The sequence below is a fragment of the Vidua chalybeata genome, chromosome 8, assembly GCF_026979565.1.
Source record: "Vidua chalybeata isolate OUT-0048 chromosome 8, bVidCha1 merged haplotype, whole genome shotgun sequence".
Classification (NCBI taxonomy): domain Eukaryota; kingdom Metazoa; phylum Chordata; class Aves; order Passeriformes; family Viduidae; genus Vidua; species Vidua chalybeata.
The window spans coordinates 17,733,828-17,752,199 of NC_071537.1; the positions used below are offsets into that span (position 1 = coordinate 17,733,828).

Genomic DNA, 18,372 nt, shown 5'->3' on the forward strand with positions numbered 1-18,372 from the left:
CTGACTTACATCTTCTGATGCATCTTGAGTGGGTCATAATACCAACTTTATTTTCAGTGGTGCATAAATTAATTACACGCATTTAATAACCAAAATATCATTATATTCCCCCTTTAATATCATAAAGGCTTTACGCCAGGGAAGCACTTAATGTGCAGGGGGCCATAACAGGCTATTATCCTTGTGTAATGCTATTACAGAACCAATTATGCGCCATTATACTTGCTTTTTTTGCAGTTTATGTGATTTGATCCAATCCCGCGTCCCTGACTTGAAAATTTCATCTGGGTACTTTAAAGTCTAATTTTCACCCGGGCTGAGGCAAGGGCCATCTCTCTCCGCTGAGCCTATGTCTCGGATGCATTTTAAAAGTAATTGCGAAGGGTCCCGCCGCATATCATTTGCAGACGGGAAGCGAGCATAAATCCAGAGACCCCTCGCTGCGAACAAAATCAAACTTTGCCGTGGTACGATCGCTTGGAAAGGCGAGGCGTGTGCAGAGCGGCCCCCCAAAACCCATCCGGCGGCAATTACCCGGCGCTCCGGCAGCACCGGGGTGCGGGCGGCGGGGCTGCGCTCGGTGCGGCGGGGCCCCCCCGGCCCGCACCCCGGGGCATCCCGGGGCGGGGGGACACGCAGGGGGCTGCGAGCCCCGGAGCGCCAGCGCTCGGAAAATAATGGGATTGTGTTGCTGCCGTTCACATTCCTGGCGTTTGCTGAGAAATTACGTTTTTTTCTTTTCATCCTCTCCACCCCCCCCTGCTCTGCACACCACGTGGGCCATTTGTAGGGCCCAATAGACCTATCCAAGTTACTCACTGTAGACAGCGCTGGAAATAATCAGATTAAGGCCAATTATGCGTGAGATTATAAAGGCAAGTGCTGAGAGGCAGAGCATGTTGTAGACAGATATAAAGACATCTGGCCACTTCCAGAACTCCACAGAGCCCTTCTGTCTCTGCAGCCAACAACTCACAGCGCCTTATTCTAAAGCAAAACACCCCCAAACCTTACCGGTGATTTTTACTTCTGTTCGGTTTAGGTATGGATTACTATATTAATGTACCTTCTGGAGTTTTTGTTTGTTTGTTTGTTTGTTTGTTTTTAGTATGACTGCATATAAATTTGAATTGTTGTTTGGGGTTTTTTTCCTTGCCGAGGACATTGGCTCCCAGTGTGTTGGAACCTTTAAAAAGAAGGTAGCTTTTAGGCTTTATTGCTGTTTCATTTAGGCAGAATATTTTAGATTTTCTTTTAAGCAGTTCAGTCTTACCTACAACTATTTGTTCCATAAAGGAATATTTGAGATAGATGATAGATAGATAGATAGATAGATAGATAGATAGATAGATGGATGTAGAACAAGAGAGGCACAATCTGCTATTCTGGGCAGAAAAAAAACCCAACAAAGTTTTGCTGATTCTGATTACTGTACGCCAACCACGGAGTTTTCTGCCTTTGGCTTTTTAAATTCATTGCACAGGGTCAGATGCTACTTTCTCTTCTTCCTCTGGGACGGACTTTAGGGTTTTCAGTGGGTTTCTTCAGGTGTTTTCTTCTGGCTCTTCACCTATTCTGTTCTTTCCCTCTGTGTGTTCAGATTTGCAGGAGGCACTTCAGCGCTGCGTCGCGGTGCCCGATTCGGGAGCTGGTGCCGGTCCGTCGGTGCGGGGGGTGCGCGGGAGCCCCGCGCCCCGCGGGCTGGCCCCGGTCCCGGCTGCCGTCGGGCTCGCAGCTGCGAGCAGCGGGCGCCCACCCAGCCGCAGGGCCATGTTCTACTTCCACTGCCCCCCGCAGCTAGAGGGTGAGTGTTGTCGCACAGAGATGTGTAAGTACAAGAGCTGAACTTCGAGGTGTCTGTGGGCGGGGGGTGCGCTGGGGACGGAAGGAGAAACTTGTGCCACGACTGTCGCGTACGAATGCGTGCGGGGATAAGATGCAAATTTATAGACAACTAAATAGCATCCTTTTCCTTAAGAAAATACAACCCTATCCCCTCCCCCCTCCTAGCTTTCCCCTCTTGTCACAGGAAGGAAAGAAGGATTGCATGACTTTTTTTTTTTTTTTTTTTTTTTTTAATTTGATTCCTGCTGGAAAGGGCTTGGTTTTACACCCCCACCCCCGTCATTTTGCCACCTGCCTCCCCTCTGTGGATAGCGATCCCGCAGTTGAGCCTCAGGCTAAGAGAGATGCTTTTCTCCCCTCCCAGCACAGATGTTGGTGTCATGGCTGTAATCGGGACACTTTCAGGACGTGGTCACGCCTCCTCCCTCCAGCCAAAGGACCGCATAAATCTTTAATGCTATTTTGCAAACATTCTGTGGGAGGATGGGGAAAAATGAGGTACAACAGAAGAAAAAAAAATACGGGGGAAAATAAGTATTTGGGAGGATGCTTTTCTTTGTGCTATTAGTTAGAGACTTTTTAATTTTTATTATTATTATTGTTGTTGTAGTTGATTTCCTTTCTAAAAATTGGCAGCCTTCAGGATTTCCCCGTGTCACCCCCGCAGATGCCCAGGGCCCTCTGCCCCGCTCCCTCCGGTCGCTGCTCGCAGTGCGCGGGCTGTCCCGCCGCGCCCGAGCGACCGCCGGCACCCCGCGGCTGCGCGGCGGGGAAAGCGACCCGGCCCCGTAAAATCTCCTGGCTCGGCCACCCCGCTCCTTGCACAGGCATCACCACGCGAGAAAGGGGCTTTCCCTGTGGCGCTGGCAGGAAGAAGTGGTCCAGCGGTTTCATCCCCCTTCGGGGGAGGGTCAGCCCCTCTTTAAGCACGGCTTCCCAGGGTCAGCGGACCCAAGTTGGTCTGTGCATCCCGGCTGGAATATTCGCTCCCCAGAGTTTTCTCCGGGTGGGACAGGGGAGCCAGACTGTGCAGGACAGTGCGAGGGTCCCTCCCGCCGGTGCCACCGAGCTCTGAGGCGGCTTTGTTCGCTAGTTTTTGGCAGATAGCTTTGGAAACACGTTCTTGTTTTTGTTTGTTTGTTTGCATTATGCTCGTTTCTCTGGTGGCAGCGTGTTTGGCGGCCCGAGACGGGGAGCGGCCCCGCAGGCTGCAGCCTCTCCCGGCGGTGTCCGGGGCCGGCCCCTCGCTCTCCCGGCTCGGGCAGCGGCAGGGCGGGGGAAGGGGCGATCTGTCCTGCCAAAGGATGAAAACAGCGTTGGGCATCACAAGTAAAAAAAAAAAAAAAAAAATTAAAAAAATACAACTCCGTTCAAACCCCCCTACCCACCCATCACCAAATCAACGCAGTGGAAACAGAAAAGCTCTGTTCGGCCAGCGTTAGGGCAGCCGGGGAGGCCCGATGCCGCAGGGAAGAGACCGCTTTCTGGGGTCACCGGGACAGTGTTTTATTCTCTGATGAGCCTCTCCCAGGCCCACACGGAGTGAGGTCTGTGCGAGGAGAGGGCTCGGGGCCGTGTTTATCTTCCAAACGATGCTGCAAGATGAGCGGTGACCTCCAGCCCACATACCCCAGAGCACTCCAGGGGCAGGTCTGCAAGTAGGGTCACGGGGACACTCAGCAACGCTTCTGGGGCTTTGGGTAGATTTCTGTTATGTGAGGGTTTCTTTTGGTTTGGTTTTGTTTTTCGTTTGTGGCTTTTGGTTTGGGGTTCTTTTTGTTTTCTTTTTTTGGTTTGAGGTTGGTTATTTTGGTTTATTTTTTGCTTTGGTTTAAGTTTTGAATGGGTTTTTGGTCTAGTTTGTTTTGTTTGTGGTTTTTTTAGCCTGTTTTGTCAGCGAACAGAAAGGGAGTGACCCATTTCAACACGGGCACGCACGGATGATGTGTGACTGGGGGGAGCACAAGGCCGGGGTCCGCTCCACGGGACGTGGTCGCATTCCGGTGGCCCAGGTGCCCTCTCCCGACCTCCGTCTGGGGACAAACCCCCGGTGCCCCAGTCGGGCCCTCGAACGCCGGTCGGGGAAGGGCAGGGCGGCCTCCCCCAGCCCCGCTACCGACTCCCGGCTGTTCAGCCGTGGCCGAGCCGCCGGTGCTGGGCTGCACCGAGCGCCGTGCCCACGTTCTCCTCCAGAAGCCAGGGCGAGCAGACGGGGCCGGTTCGGCCGCTCCCGCGGGGTGCGTGCAGAGGAACCTGCGAGCGGCCCCGCCGCCTCCTCGTCCGGGCAGGGCCTTCCGCGGGCTCCCTCGGCAGACGGGGCAGGGCCTTTGCCACCTGCTGTCCACACACCTATGTCAAAGCTTCGTCTCTTCGTCCTTTTAAAACACAAATGGACCGAAAAATGCTCTTTCCCGGGCGGCGGAACCCCCCAGTGCCCGCAGCAGCCCCTGGCCCCGCGGAGCTGGGGCAGCACTGCCCGCCCGAGCGGCTCCGTGTCCCGGCCCGGTGCCCCCGGGCACAGCGGCCCCTAACGCGGCTCTCGGCCCGCAGGCGCTGCCCCCTTCGGAGGTCACTCCGCTGGCGACTTCGACGACGGGTTCCTGCGAAGGAAGCAGCGCCGCAACCGCACCACCTTCACCTTGCAGCAGGTAGGAGCCCGCTCCTCTCTGCCCCTGGCCTCCGCACCCACTGCCCCCTGCTTGCCCACACCACACTTGCTCCCTGCCTCCCCCATGCCTGCTCCCTGCCAGCTCCCAGCCTCCTTCCCGCATGCCCCGTGCCATGCCAGCCCATCCTGCCTGCCCCTCTGCCTCGGTGGCTCCGTTTTCCTCATCCATGTCTGGCAGACACCCCCGTGGGGCAGCTGGAACCCTCACGGATCCCTCACGGATCTCTGGTCTCCTTCTGTCCATCAGCTCGAGGCCCTGGAAGCCGTTTTTGCTCAAACCCACTACCCTGATGTGTTCACTAGGGAAGAGCTGGCTCTGAAAATCAACCTCACGGAGGCCAGGGTGCAGGTAAACATCCTGGGAATTACTTAACTCGGATATTCAAACTGGCAAACTTTTAAATTTTTTTTTTTTTTATTTGACATCATGACTGCAGAGTGCACATTTGGCCAAAGAACGCAAATGAAGACGATCTGTCATTTTCATGATGCACTTTAATAACATCAACATAATGTGGAATATTAGATTAGGTTGATTAATCGGTCATTCATAATTAACTAGTGATAATGTTCTACACTAATTTGTCCGCGTCTCCAAGGTACTAAATTACATCAATGCACATCCATTTCCTTGCTTTTGGAGGGGGGGCGTGGTGCAGAGAAAAGAGCTGAGACGTGATTCTCCAAAGCAACTATGACCACTGTCGAGCAGTGGGGTTAGTCAACTGCAGGGAGCCCAGCTGCCAGGAAGAAAGCTTCTGCACCTCTTTAACTTTTCTCCCTTTTGCCTTCTTTCTAAACACTTAATTTAGGCAAATAAAGAGCCTGCAGAGCAATTCCCATACCTTTAATATGACCCAATAAATACCATTGGCCATGATTGCTCTTTCTACAGCCACACTTTTCCAGCCCTTCCTTTCCCAACCTTTTTCCTTGTTTTTTTTTTTCTTTTCTTTTTTCCATATGTTTGTTTTTCCATATCCTGTCTATATGTATATGTACATGCTCTGCTTAGAGAAGCAGTCCTGCAGTTGTCAGGGATGGATCCCTGCAACTCTTCAGGCATCCACAACAGAGTTGCAAACCATTTTTTGAACACGATTATGCATTCATTTTTATTTATGGGTCTTTTCTGCACGGTGTTCTTATATTTTTTTTTTTTTTAATTTAGGTGCTTGGGGTTACGACTATGCAAAGATCTAATTGTAGGAAATATAATAGCTTGCCTTTTGTTCCCTAGGGTCATGTTAGTATCTCTTAAAACCCAATGGCTGAAGAGAGATAATGGAATTCACCACAGTAAATTGGGGATTGTAAACAAATTATTTCTCCTATAATCAGATTATGTGATCCTGATTATTAAATCTGAACATGAATCATTGGTCATATGCGGGCAAATTAAACTGATTATTATTTGGAAATGAAAATCTCCTTTTAACACTGTATTGTAGGTACTGGCTTAAAAAAATAATAAAAAATGCCATTTTGGCTATTGGTGCCTAAAGACCGAACTGCAAATTGAGATAAATGGGACAATTATTGAGCATTCAGAAGTGGAAGATCATAACTTCTTCCTGAAAGGTGCAAGGGTGAGATAGGGGTGGTGACAATTAGATTGCTGAGGACTGGTGTTTAGCCTTGTTGTTGGCTATTATGCAAACAGACAATAGATGCAAGCATTTGTTTAGCCTGCTTTCATGCAGGGACATGGGGAAACACAGAGGATGGGAGATATGTTTACATTATACCCCTTGCTCATTCAAATATGATTAATGTGCTATAAAGCAGAGTCTTAATCGAAGATGATGTTGTCAAACAATAACTAAATAGGGAAATAAACGACTTCATCATGCTCTTTCCTCAGAAGCAGGCGAACTGTCAGTGCAAAGTCATTAAAATATGATAATGAAAAATAGCTCAATTAAATATTGTTATAGCTGTGACCTTCATTCAATTAAGACACAAGAAAGTGTCTGCATTTTGCTTTGCATTTAACTGCTCTAAATTTAGAATATAGATAAAATCATTATTCAATGTTTGCTGATACATGCAATTAAAAGGCAGCTAACTAAAATGGAATTGGAGAAGGAGAAGAATAATAATAACAATCTTGCCTGTACTTGAATTCATGTATTAAAATGTGGATTTCCTGACCTCAAGAGAGATTTGGCATTTGCCACCTCAAACATAGTTCTTTCAGCATATCAGTTCCAAGGTTAATAGAAAAAAAAGTTCTTAGACTAATAGTCAGGTAAAAAAAAATCAAGAATCTGAATATTTGTTTTGCATATGGGAAAAAAAAAAAGGTTTGGAAACTGCTGTTCTATTCTGAGGTCATAGTGTGGCCTGAGGTGGGGGCAGTTGCATGACAATATTATTAAACTGCAGAATGATGTTCCAAAATTAGTACCTATCTGCTTCTGAATCCTCTGAAAACAGACTGGTCATGAGAGGAAGAACAGCCAGAAAATGGGCTGGCTAAGACGGCCAGATAGACACCTTTTCACTTCTAACCTCTCTGATTCAAGCAACAACTGATTTAAAGAGTTATATGTTTTCATCAGAGTGCTTAGATATGTACTTAACCCTAAATTTTTGTTGTGACATGCTTTTTGAATATCTTTAGATATTTCTGGCTTGTTTTCCAGATGCAGAAATATTACAGATACAAATGTCATCCTAAGACTTAACTAGAATAGCAATGAGGATACAAAGTAAGAGGAATACTTAGCCAAGCTACTAAATGACAGATTTCACTAGAGTAACAATTTGCAATCTCCTTGCTTCACATTTGGCTAAATATGGTTTTCACCTAGGATTGCTCTCCCACTCTAGGTCTGGTTCCAAAATAGAAGGGCTAAATGGAGAAAAACAGAGAGGGGTGCTTCTGACCAAGAGGGCTCTAAGGAAACCATGGCTGAGGTGGCACCTCCTGTGAGGAATTTAAATTCCCCTTCTCCAACAGATCAAACCAGGAATAAAAAAGAGGGTCTGGAGATCCAGCAGAGGTAAGAGTAATACATTATATCAGCTGCCTACCTGCCTGTGGGGCAAGAATGCCTCATATGTGTGTATGTGCATACAGATTTGCTGCTATGCCTTGACCTAGAGGTATCGTCTTTAGAAAATGAGGTGTTTCTTGTGCAACCCACTGTTCCCTGTGGAGATGCTGAGGAGCTGGTGGCTGTGGGAGACTGATGTTGTCCAGCCTGGGTCACATCTAGTTCAGTGCTGAGACACCAATGTGTTTGAGTGCATGCACAAATGGAATCAGGTGGTTCTGGTTTTGTAAGGAATTTGTCTTCTTTTCTCCATCAGCCTGAGCCGAGCAGTGGGTCCTACAGGACCTTTCTTCCCTTCCTGCCTGCCGGGGACTCTTCTCAACACAGCCACCTATGCACAAGCTTTATCCCATGTCGCCTCTCTAAAAGGTAAATTACTTTACTTAACTTGGGAGTAAGCTCAGAGAGCATCCCTTTTGAGCTAAGTAGCATGGTCGCACTGCCCTCTGCGAGGAAACCTCTGGGAAATGGCAGACCTCTCTTTCTCTTTGATTGGCAGTATTTGCACTGAAAACTGCTGCACCTACCGAAGTGAGTCTCCTGTTGTATCTTGTAGCATCATTTGTGGCAAAACTCCTTCATTTTACTCTGACAGCTACTTTTTGTGAGGTCAGGTTTTCTCTGAAGGAGTAAGGCAGGTAGGGTTTGCTTCTTTAGAGTTTTTGTTGCATATGCTTTTTTTTAAGAGTTAAATTTATTCTAATAAATTAGTTATATACATCCTTTTGCATTATGTAGTACCTGGCACCATTACTGATGCCTCATCTGCTCTTTGCATGTGGTTTCCTTTGCAGTGCATCTCTGCACAATCCAGACCTTTCTCTTCTTGGACTGTAGGGCCCCTTTGAGAACTTGAATAAAGCATGTTCCTGGGACAGGGGAGGATACAAAGTAATTCCTCATTACCTGGGACACTGGCTTCAGGAAGGGTACATCCCGTGTCTATATACTTTTGGTTTCCAGCAGAAGTATGCAACTTTTAAAAATAAATCACCTACTCATCCATTAGCTGTTCTTAGTCTAACAATTTATAAGACTAAGAGTGTAAGCAGGATGAATTCAATTTATAGATTTATAGGATGCAAAGCCTCATAGCAGTGCCAAGCACAAAGAGGCACATACATTTACTCTGCGTCCCAATGTGCTGCAAGAACTTGTGAGGAAAGTTTCTCACTTAAAGACCCCCCACTATAAAGAAAAATGTCCTCTAATACATCTCACTGTATTCTCTGGCATACCTCATGCTCCTTGTATTTCCAGTTAAATCAGCACTGCCAAATGGAGCAAATGTTTGGAACCCCTGAGTTGTGTGTTAAGCCCAGTGTCCTGCCTCCTGCACCCCCTTCCCTCCTGTCTTTTGAAAAAATCTGAATCCAGACACACCACACAATTACTGCTCTTTTAGTAGGTGTGGGATCTGGAATTCTGAATCAAGAAAGAACACTCAGGTGTGACCTGAACCCTAAAACTTAAAGGCTAATTGTCACCTGTAACTGGGCAGCAGCTGTTTAGAGTACCTGAGTCCTCTTGATCTCTGCCCTGTGAAGTCTTGGAGTTGCAAATTTTTACTTTTTCCATTGGGAATGAACAGCCTCTCTGGAGTAGATAAGCTGAAATTTTTCAGGCAAAAAAATTGTTCATTGATAACTGTAGTCCCAGACAGGTTGAAAAGTGTGGAAATAGGGTTGTGTTCAGTGAATAATTTCGATGACAGTAAAAGGGGGCTTTTTCCATAAAGTTTACATTCAAACATTTTCAAAATGAAATGCATCAATATGTGTTTGCACTTGTTTCATGTTTAAATGTAGTTAAATTTTAAGAAAAAATTACCCAAATAAACAAAGCCAAGCAAAATGAAATAAAAAAGATTTAAAAATTGTTTTGAGGGGTTGGTATTTTTAGCTGGTTTTTTTTTTTTTTTGTTTGTTTGGGCTTGGATTTTTGTTGTTGATGTTGTTTGTTTATTTTTAATTTTATTTATTTGGAAAACTTCCTGATACTCTTTTCTTTGATTTTACAGCTTAGTCAATAAATTGAGAAACTAATAATTTGCTCTCTTTTGCTTGATTGAAGTTTTACAGCCTAGGGGCAGAAAAAGTTCTATTTCTGAATTGTTTGTAGATATTAAATAGTCTGTTGCCCAGACTAAGATACAGTATCCCTGAAAAAACTGGCCCAAATGTAAATAGAAAGTTTTTATTTATACAATTTGTATAGGAATGGTCAGTTATCAGATGCCTGCATATTGTCTTGGTGAATGTTGTCAGTTATACATGCAGTTCATTCCTGAAATGTTTTGTATTTCTTGCCTGGCACTAGCAATCTCCAGGTACATGCAAGGGAACTGAGATAAAGTAGTATATTTTGATTTTATGAAATGCAGTTACAGATTTGCGCATCTGTGTATCCACCTGCCAGGAGCTGCGTGTGCCTGTCAGTGTATTGTTATCCTGGCAAGGGACTGGCAGTCTGAGCTGCTGCTTTAAGGGGAGCTCTTTTCCTTCTGCTGCCAGCTCTGCTGCTGGGTCTTAGTAATGCCAAGGTCTGGCTTTGGGTTTAAGGGGGAAGAACTTATCGTTACATAAGGGACCAAATCTGATGTACACAAGCAGAGAATAATTGTAACATCTTTCTTGTGGTATTGATACATGGAGTATTGTGTCCCCCTTCCTTGGCTCACATCCACAAGTTCCTCTTGCCCTGTTTCTTCAGGAGTAATTCACTTGGGTTGGGGTAGGGCTGTGCACTGTGCACTGAGTCACTGAGTTTTGGTCCTGTTAACTGGTGACCAGAGCAATCTCTAGATCCCCTGAGTGGACCAAAGGTATCACAGGTGTAATGCACAGTTTGCTTTTCTTTGGTATGGAAACTCCAGGTGAATGATGTTTCATCTAAACCAGTGCATTTGAGAGCACAACCAAACTCACGTGTCAGTCTGGAGGAAACGATAATGGTTGTGAGAAGGAAGGAAAGGACAGGGAGAGACACAAGGTTCACAAAATCTTGATGTGACTGTCTTTGTCATATGCTCAGTTCAGTTTGTTTGACTCTCCCTTTTCATTTCTGTTTGAGACAAGAGCTGTGTGCATGTGGGCAATAGTATATGTCCTTATACATCTTAATTAAGGGTCCTAAGCCTCTCCCTTGAAAATCTAGCTGCATTTTGCTGCAGAAATAATGCCAGAACCCTGCCACAGTCAGTCTGGAGGCATAGGACTTTATGTCACACAAATCCAATAAAACTCAGCACAGGGCATAACGTTATGAGATGCTTGTTTTTGGATTGTTTGGATAAGGGAAAATCCAGCAAGTAGAAAGGTTTCCCAAAATTTTGCAAGTTTCATTGAGGAGTGAAATGATTGAGAGGTCTTCCCAGTATGTGTCTTGTGCCAGCCATGCTTTGAAATTACCAGGAATCCTCTGTGCTTTTGAAAGCAAAATAGTTGCTCTAGAATCAAAGCATTATTTCACTACGAAAGGATGCATGGCCCTGCTTTCTTCTATGCAAATGTCAAACCAAATGCAGCTCCTCTATGTGGATCTTGTAAACAGATATATATTCCCACCACTGGGAGAACAATCCTGGGCAGTAAAGGGAATCACATTCTTCAGTACAGCCATAAGAGCTGCCTGCAAAAAAATCAGCACTCTCAGCGCACGAGGTTCTACTAGGAAGTGTAGGTTGTTTTCTTATTCTTTTGAGGAGACAAGATGTGTTTTGTTGGACTTGTGAGCCAACACTTTGCTGGTGTCAGTGACTAATATTTTACTGATGCTTTAGAAGGAGACAAAATCAATACAGTGAATAACAAGTGATGATGGTGATGTAAGTAATTAATAATTATTTTATGCTCTCAGGGACCATTTTCATTCTATCATCTGAGAGTTTTTAATCTTTAGTAAATAAACCAAATACCTCTCTTTCTTTGACTTTGCTTGGCTCCAGATCCAGCTTTCCAAAGCACATAAAGTGCTTAGGCCACAAGGTTCTGGGATCTAATTTGTAGTATAAGGATGTAATAGTTGAGGGTGAAGCTGGTCTATAAGAGACAGGAAATCTTAAGTCTGGGGCAGGGACTAAGACTGCAACTTTGCTTTTGGAAAGACTGTGAAGTGCTCATTAGGCTTGCCTCATGTGGCTCTGGACCCCCCATGTGCCATTTCTAGGATATGGGGATATTGTTGAAACATGAGACCAGGTCTGCTCTGATGAATGAGAAGAAAGCTATTTTCCCTAAGCACTATGCCCCATGAACTCTGCTGTCTCTGAAACGGAGATTTTTTTTTCCCATCAAAGTGAGGATATTGGCACCACGGATTCTGCTAATAAAATAGGATGGCTATGCTATGCAAAGAAAACTGTTATTCAGAATATAGACTTTTCCAGAGAAGAGTATATTATCACTGGGCAGTTTTTCTCTGTAAAATATTCTCTGTTAAATAATACAACAGACCTTTTCCTGTCTTCTGTCTCTCTGAAGTTTAGCACATTGGAGGCTGTACTCAATAGCAAACATCTGTTAACTACTGTATCATCTTCCTATGTACTATTCTGTCAGGAAATACAATTCCTCATTTGAAAAATTAGCACAAGGTCATAATTTCTGGGGTATACAGTGTTTCCTGCTTCAGGGGTTTAGTACTTCACCACTGGTCATAATGAGGAAAAAGGTTGACTCACAGAGATGAAATTTCTGATGTTCATTACTCTCTGAAATTGCCCTGATTTGACAACTGTGCTACTTCATTGTGGTAACTTCGACAGTTCCATGATCTTCTAAGATGAAACACTTACTGTAAGCCAGGCATCTGCAGTCCATTTAGTAGATTTAATTGCAGACCTCAAAGATGAAGGGAAAATACTTGTTTTATTTATGGGCTGTATAACTATAGAGTCATCTGGAGAAGCTAGTGTTCTGTGCAGAGAGAGACCTCAAAGTACCTTCTTAATGGATGACAGCATGAATGCAATTCATTAATGCAGAAGATGTTATTAATGGGTGTAAACAAGAATCTCTGTTTTTCAGCGGATGTGTTCTACCATTCTGGTGGCTGAGGCCAGGAGTGTGTCTGTTACGTTCCGCTGAAATTTCCCCAGACCCATGATGAGTGAAGTGTATGAGAGAGAAATAATTACACTTGCCAGGGAATTACTTTCATAATTCACCCACAGCTCTTCTCTGTGCAAGTTGTAGCTCAGTTGGTTTTCATGGCACCCCCACACCACTGATAGAGAAGCACGATTGTATTACGCGCATCCAAATGGGCATTGCAGACCACTGTTGATTAGGCTCTTTTATGGTTTGCTGCTGCTGTGGTTGCTGTTCATATTAGGGACGCTTAATTGCAGTATCCAGGAAAAAAAACTAAAACATAACTAGAACTGCCTGTCCATTACATTTCAATTTCTATTATGGAAAGTTGAAGGGAATTTGCTCAGTTCCATTGGGCAATTCCCATTGCCAATGCTACAAAAGAAGTGTTCAAGGACCTAACTCACCCTTGAACTGGTGTTTACTGAACTGAAGCTCCACTGTTTACCGTAAGACTGGGGGATGGGAATAAAACTCTTGGGGTCTTTTATTTTCAGTGTCATTCTTGATTATGGATTTACTGACTTTTCTGATGTAACATAGCCAATATATTAAGAGGGTTTGTTTGGTATTTTTCTTAGTTTATCTGCCACTCTGACTTCAGAGAATTTAAAACATTTCTTTAGTTTGCTGCAGATACACACACGTTGAGAAAATTAGTTTGATTCCCATGTCACAGATCCCCAGTTCTAACATTGCCCTACCTCATAGGTAGACATTTTTGGTCTTTTTCACAAATACTAAGAAATACACAGGTACTTGGAGCCCTAAGTGCCATGGGTAGGAAATAGGTGCTGTCTTGTTCCTCCAGGACAAATCTTGATTAGGTTAGTGGGGCTCAGCTGGGCAGGGGTTCCTGTTGATGAGGTTGCCAAGCTGACACTATTCAAAGGACTGGTTCTGTTCTCCCAGCTTTTTTGTGGGCTTTGCTGCCAGCCTTCCTGCCCTAACAGGCAGCTGGCTTCTGATTTTTTTTTTGTTTGTTTGTTTTTGGAGAGTACTTTTGGCACAAATAAAATCCTCCAGTTCCAGTGTTGAGTTATTTCGACAAAAAGGCTCCTTATGATAGAGCATCTGAGCTGGAACATCAGCTCTTTGTTGTTTTCACTGGGCATAGAGGGGTCACAGCCAAGGAGATGTGAAATTATGACATTTGGATTCTGCTGTCACCTCTGAAGCGCTCTTCCAGCCTCTGGGCAGCACAGGGTACCTTCCACTTTTAGCCAGCTTCTCAGTAGAAGGAGAAACCATCTAGTATAATTCCAGCAGCCTTGAGGCTACCCCAAGTTAAACTGGGACCATCTGATGCTTCTCCATTTCAGGACTGAGTTTATGCCTTTCTTGTTCTGAACATCCTGATTCAGAGCTCAAGAAGATTCGGATAAAGCCGCTTTTATGTTTCCTACTTTTGACTTAGGCTTTAATTGACAGAATGTTTTTGTCATCTGTGAAGTGCAAGAGGGAGCTCCCATTGAATCAGCTCCCACTGTGGCAATCAACACTACGAACTTGAGATTGTTGTTGACCTTCCAATGCTTATGAAAGACATTAGAGCTGAAAAAAAACCAATGTGACTACTAGGAGAAGATAACAATAATTAAATCAAACATAATATTTTCTCTGAAAACTAAACATCATGCATTGATATATGAGGGTTTTAAATGGGATTTTTTCTCTCTTTCCCTCCATGTCAGGTTGTCATTCAGCTGTCCATATCAAATGCTGATACGTACAAATAATGAAAGAGGAAAGGAATGTGGAGTTTGCTTTTTGGAAGGACTACCTATTAAATTCTTTAAGCCCTTGACTTGAAACACAAAATTCATATTTAAAAATTTATATTAATATTTATGTATCAGCATGTGCCCCACTCCTATCCCTCTCTTCCCACCTTAAACTGAACCATGGAACTGCACAAAGGAGTCCACAACGAAAAGTGTAGATCAAATATTGTTACAATTTAAATGTGATGTTGGCAGAGACAAGACAAAACTAATTTAATTTTTCCTGTCAGTCTCTGTAGTAGATCAATTAAACTGCCAAGTGGATCAAATATTTCAGACTGTATTTATTACATTAAGTATTTATGTTCAGGCTGGGCATTTAAAGTATGATCTCATATAGGAATAGAAGAAGGTTCAGATCAATCCAGCAGAATTTGCTGTAAGTTAATGGAAATCTAATTGTGTATTTTAATTTTGTGTGCAGAAGGCAGTAAGTTCCTGAAAGAAAGCAAACAGTACCCTGTCCATATTGCAGCAACTTGATAGAAATCCTGTTAAACTAATCTCAGATTGTTATAGATGTCAGTGGGGGCTGGATCAAGATCTAGGACTAACGGCTGAACCCTCACTGATTTTGATGGGAGCTGGATGCCTGAAGTCCTCTGAAGATTTGAAATAAGTAGGAACAATTCCTTCCTTTCCCTCTGTGGGCTCAGGGCTACTGCAATTAGATGTTAAAAGCCACTGCTGCCTGCTATACATGGATGCCTCTTTCTTGGTCCTTGTCACTTTCCTGGAGATTGTGGGCTGACTGATGGGAAAGTGGAGACCCCACCTGAGTGTCCCATTGTTGGCCTTGGCTTTGTGCTGGAAAAGTCCAGTACATTTCACTGGACTTGTGATCTGCAGATTCAGATGATTGTAAGGTAGAGTCAACCTTCTTTACAACATACATTAAAAAGGCACAGGGCTAAATTCTTTTCTCCTCTAGTCTAGCTGGACCCTGGAGCAAATGATGCTTTTTACTTTCCTTTTTTTCATCTGTGAGCTGTTTGCAAGTATTTTAACCTCAGTGGAAATGAAAGGAATGCTTTATGGGTGAATTATTGCTAGAGATAGCTTTGTTTCCACCACAGGTAACTGCACCCTCAGGTTGCAGAGCCACTAGGTAATATCAGGGCAAATTATTAAGCAAAGATCTTAGGCTGGTACTGAATACTGATAAATATTTTATTCTTCTAACAATGGAATGAAAATTATTATTAGGGGATGGAGCCAATTCCTGCTTTTTTGAAAAGGGGAAGACTGCTTTCCACTTCTCTCCACCTCCCACTAAGCAATGTCTGTGCCCAGTCCTGCATTAGGCACTGCAGGCCAGCCCTCCCCTCAGCCTGGGAGCTGAACAGCTGTGTTTGAAAGCCTCATTCAGTTTGTGTTAGAAAGCAGCAGTGCAAAGGCAGTTGATGCTCCCGCAGGCCTCCTGGCTCCCCCATCTCAAGCAGAACCTGAAGATAGTGGGACATGGTGCAAAAGACCTGCTGCAAACTGCAGGGACTCTGAAGGGCCTCTCCTCTCTCTTGTTGAAACAGTGGCTGTGATTCAACGGGGCAAAAAATTACTTTTTTTTGCATGGCTGGTGGTGGCAAAAACTGTAAGTTGTGTTACTGAGTAGATTTTATTATAAACCCTCCTTCTGACCTGCTCAAAACAGCCACAGAATTCAAGACTGAGCTTCCTAGAGCTAGATGCCTGGACCCATGGAAATGTTGGTCTGCTGGTCATATGCTTTATCAGAAAAGTATTACAAGACAAAAGGGTTATTTCCATTTATATTAATAAGCTCTTCTTTGTAGATGCCATTTTTTGAAATGCAAGGAATACTTTTTCCTGAATGTTACTGGCAACAACATATCTCTGACAATTGCTGTGGAGAAGTCTTGCCAACATCTTAAAAACAAACAACTGTCTGCCTTCATTCCTAGCAGATGGGTGCTGACCCATTGCTACCAAGAACAGAAGTGTAAAACTCTGTAGGTTATTAGTTCCATCACTTAGTCATGAGCCATTTAACTCAAATATTAACTGCAGAAATTAAAGCAAGTCCTTGGCTTGGAAAGATCAGGGGAAGATACTGCATCATGTCAGGATGTGTGTGGCTGGGCTGTTTCTTGTTGAAAGGTAGCATATCAGCAAAAGACAGGCTTTGCCAGGGGTGTACATGAGGATGTGGATTTGGTGTGGCCTCTAAGACCCCTGGAGACATGGTGACTAATGGTGTCTGGTTTTTTAACCAAAGAGTAAATTCAAGAAGTAGCTCAGCCCTCCCACCCTGCCTCCCCATCCTACTCCTCTGTCACATTCTCCATCATTCAATAGATGTCTCTAAGCTGGAGTGGCTTTTTGGATGGACTGCATGTCCTGCCCAGTGATCAACCTACACTTCCAGGTGTGCTTGTTTGTGAACTGGCCCAAGCTCCAGCATTATCAAAGAGAAGCCAGAGGAAGAGCCTCAGGAAGGCAGCTGGTGGAGTGAGGACTGTCTCTGTCAGTGGGTTGCAGGGAAGGTTTTGGCTTCAAGAGAGAGTAATCACTTCATCCGCGCTGCAGTGTTTTCTTTCCTGCTTGGAACAGCCACGTGTCTCAAATGACACGGTAGAGATGCTCTGGCCCATCTCTCCTGATGGGACTCTAAAGCTGTATCACAGCAGCAGCTTTAGGTAGCTTTGGCTCACTTCTGGAGGCTGTTCTCTTTGGGTGTCACCCTGAAGCAGCACAGACACTGAATCGGTAAAGGTAGAATGGACTCTTGCAGGTAGACATCGTGCCAGTAGTAGGCTGCGGCCTGGCCAAGGGAAAGTATCTCATTTTACAGTGAGATAGGAGAAGGTCATCATAACAAGTGGAATATTTTCACTTTTTTCTCTGCTGTAATCTTTCAGTCAAAGATAAGTGACAGAACCCCTACACTGACTCACCAAATGCTGCTGCCTACATTGATCAGGCTCAGTGTGCAGGTGGAGGGCAGGGGACATCTCCAGCATGGGGCTGATGGCAGCCACAGAACAGCAGCTTGATATGAGAGGAGGAAATTAGCTGAGCCTTGCTTATGAGGAAATCTCATGTGTGATCTGAACTTCACTGCTCACTTCTGTCTCTACTTCCCTTTTGCACTCTTGTTTGTCACCCTGGATGACTCACAGTGTAAGATCCTTCTCACAGAAGGATCAGCAGAACAGGATAGGGGCTTTCTAGCCCTAGTGATCCAGAGGACACCTATGTGCTCACTAAAGGTCAATGTACCCACTAAAGGTCAACCCCATCTCTGTCCTCTTCAGACTGACCATGGAGGGAACAGATGTTTTCCATGACCTACCCAGCAGTGATGGTGCCTTCTCTCCTTCCTCCCCAGGGAGCCCGCTGTGCTCGTGCTGCGTTCCAGACCCCATGGGCCTCTCCTTCCTGCCCACCTACGGCTGCCAAAGCAACCGCACCGCCAGCGTGGCCGCGCTGCGCATGAAGGCGCGCGAGCACTCGGAGGCTGTGCTCCAGTCTGCCAACCTCCTGCCCGCTGCCAGCAGCAGCCCCACGCCTCCCGCCAAACCCGGCCCCGAGGGCAGCCAGGACAAGCAGCCCTCTCCAGCCAAGGAGCACATGGAAGGCGAGAAGAGCGTATGAGACCGGAGTGGTGCTGGCCCCTCGGCTCAGGGCAGTGACCTGCCGCCGCGCCCTGCCATGGGGTGAACTGCAGCGTGGCTGTGCCCAGTGGGACGTCCTGGGGCCACCAGGGACCCGCACAGCTGAGTGGCCTCTTTGGCTGACTTTCATGCACCCTTGCTTTTCTTGTGTCGCTGTAGGTTCATTTCCCTGATTTATCAGCACTATCTGTGTTTGGTGAAACTGTTTTTATTCCCCCCTTACCCCATACATCCCAGGGACACTGAAAGGCCCAGGATCCTGGCTTGGTCCTGCACATCTCGACT

At 45.2% G+C, this 18,372-nt stretch overlaps 1 protein-coding gene across 1 annotated transcript; it reads left to right on the plus strand.

Annotated features, from left to right (window-relative positions):
* The first annotated feature begins 1,770 nt into the window (after positions 1-1,770).
* On the plus strand, positions 1,771-18,137 carry DRGX (dorsal root ganglia homeobox). Its single transcript, XM_053949271.1, has 6 exons — positions 1,771-1,804; positions 4,396-4,493; positions 4,761-4,862; positions 7,349-7,521; positions 7,832-7,944; positions 17,802-18,137. The coding sequence occupies exons 1-6, from the start codon at positions 1,771-1,773 to the stop codon at positions 18,065-18,067; spliced, it is 786 nt and encodes a 261-aa protein (XP_053805246.1). The 3' UTR covers positions 18,068-18,137.
* The last annotated feature ends 235 nt before the right edge of the window (positions 18,138-18,372 follow it).

Excerpts from the sequence above, each read along its gene's own strand:
- DRGX (XM_053949271.1), top strand. The coding sequence starts at position 1,771 with ATGTTCTACTTCCACTGCCCCCCGCAGCTAGAGG. Across the intron at positions 1,805-4,395 it reads CTGCCCCCCGCAGCTAGAGG|GCGCTGCCCCCTTCGGAGGT; the intron begins GTGAGTGTTGTC and ends CTCGGCCCGCAG. Across the intron at positions 4,863-7,348 it reads TCACGGAGGCCAGGGTGCAG|GTCTGGTTCCAAAATAGAAG; the intron begins GTAAACATCCTG and ends CTCCCACTCTAG.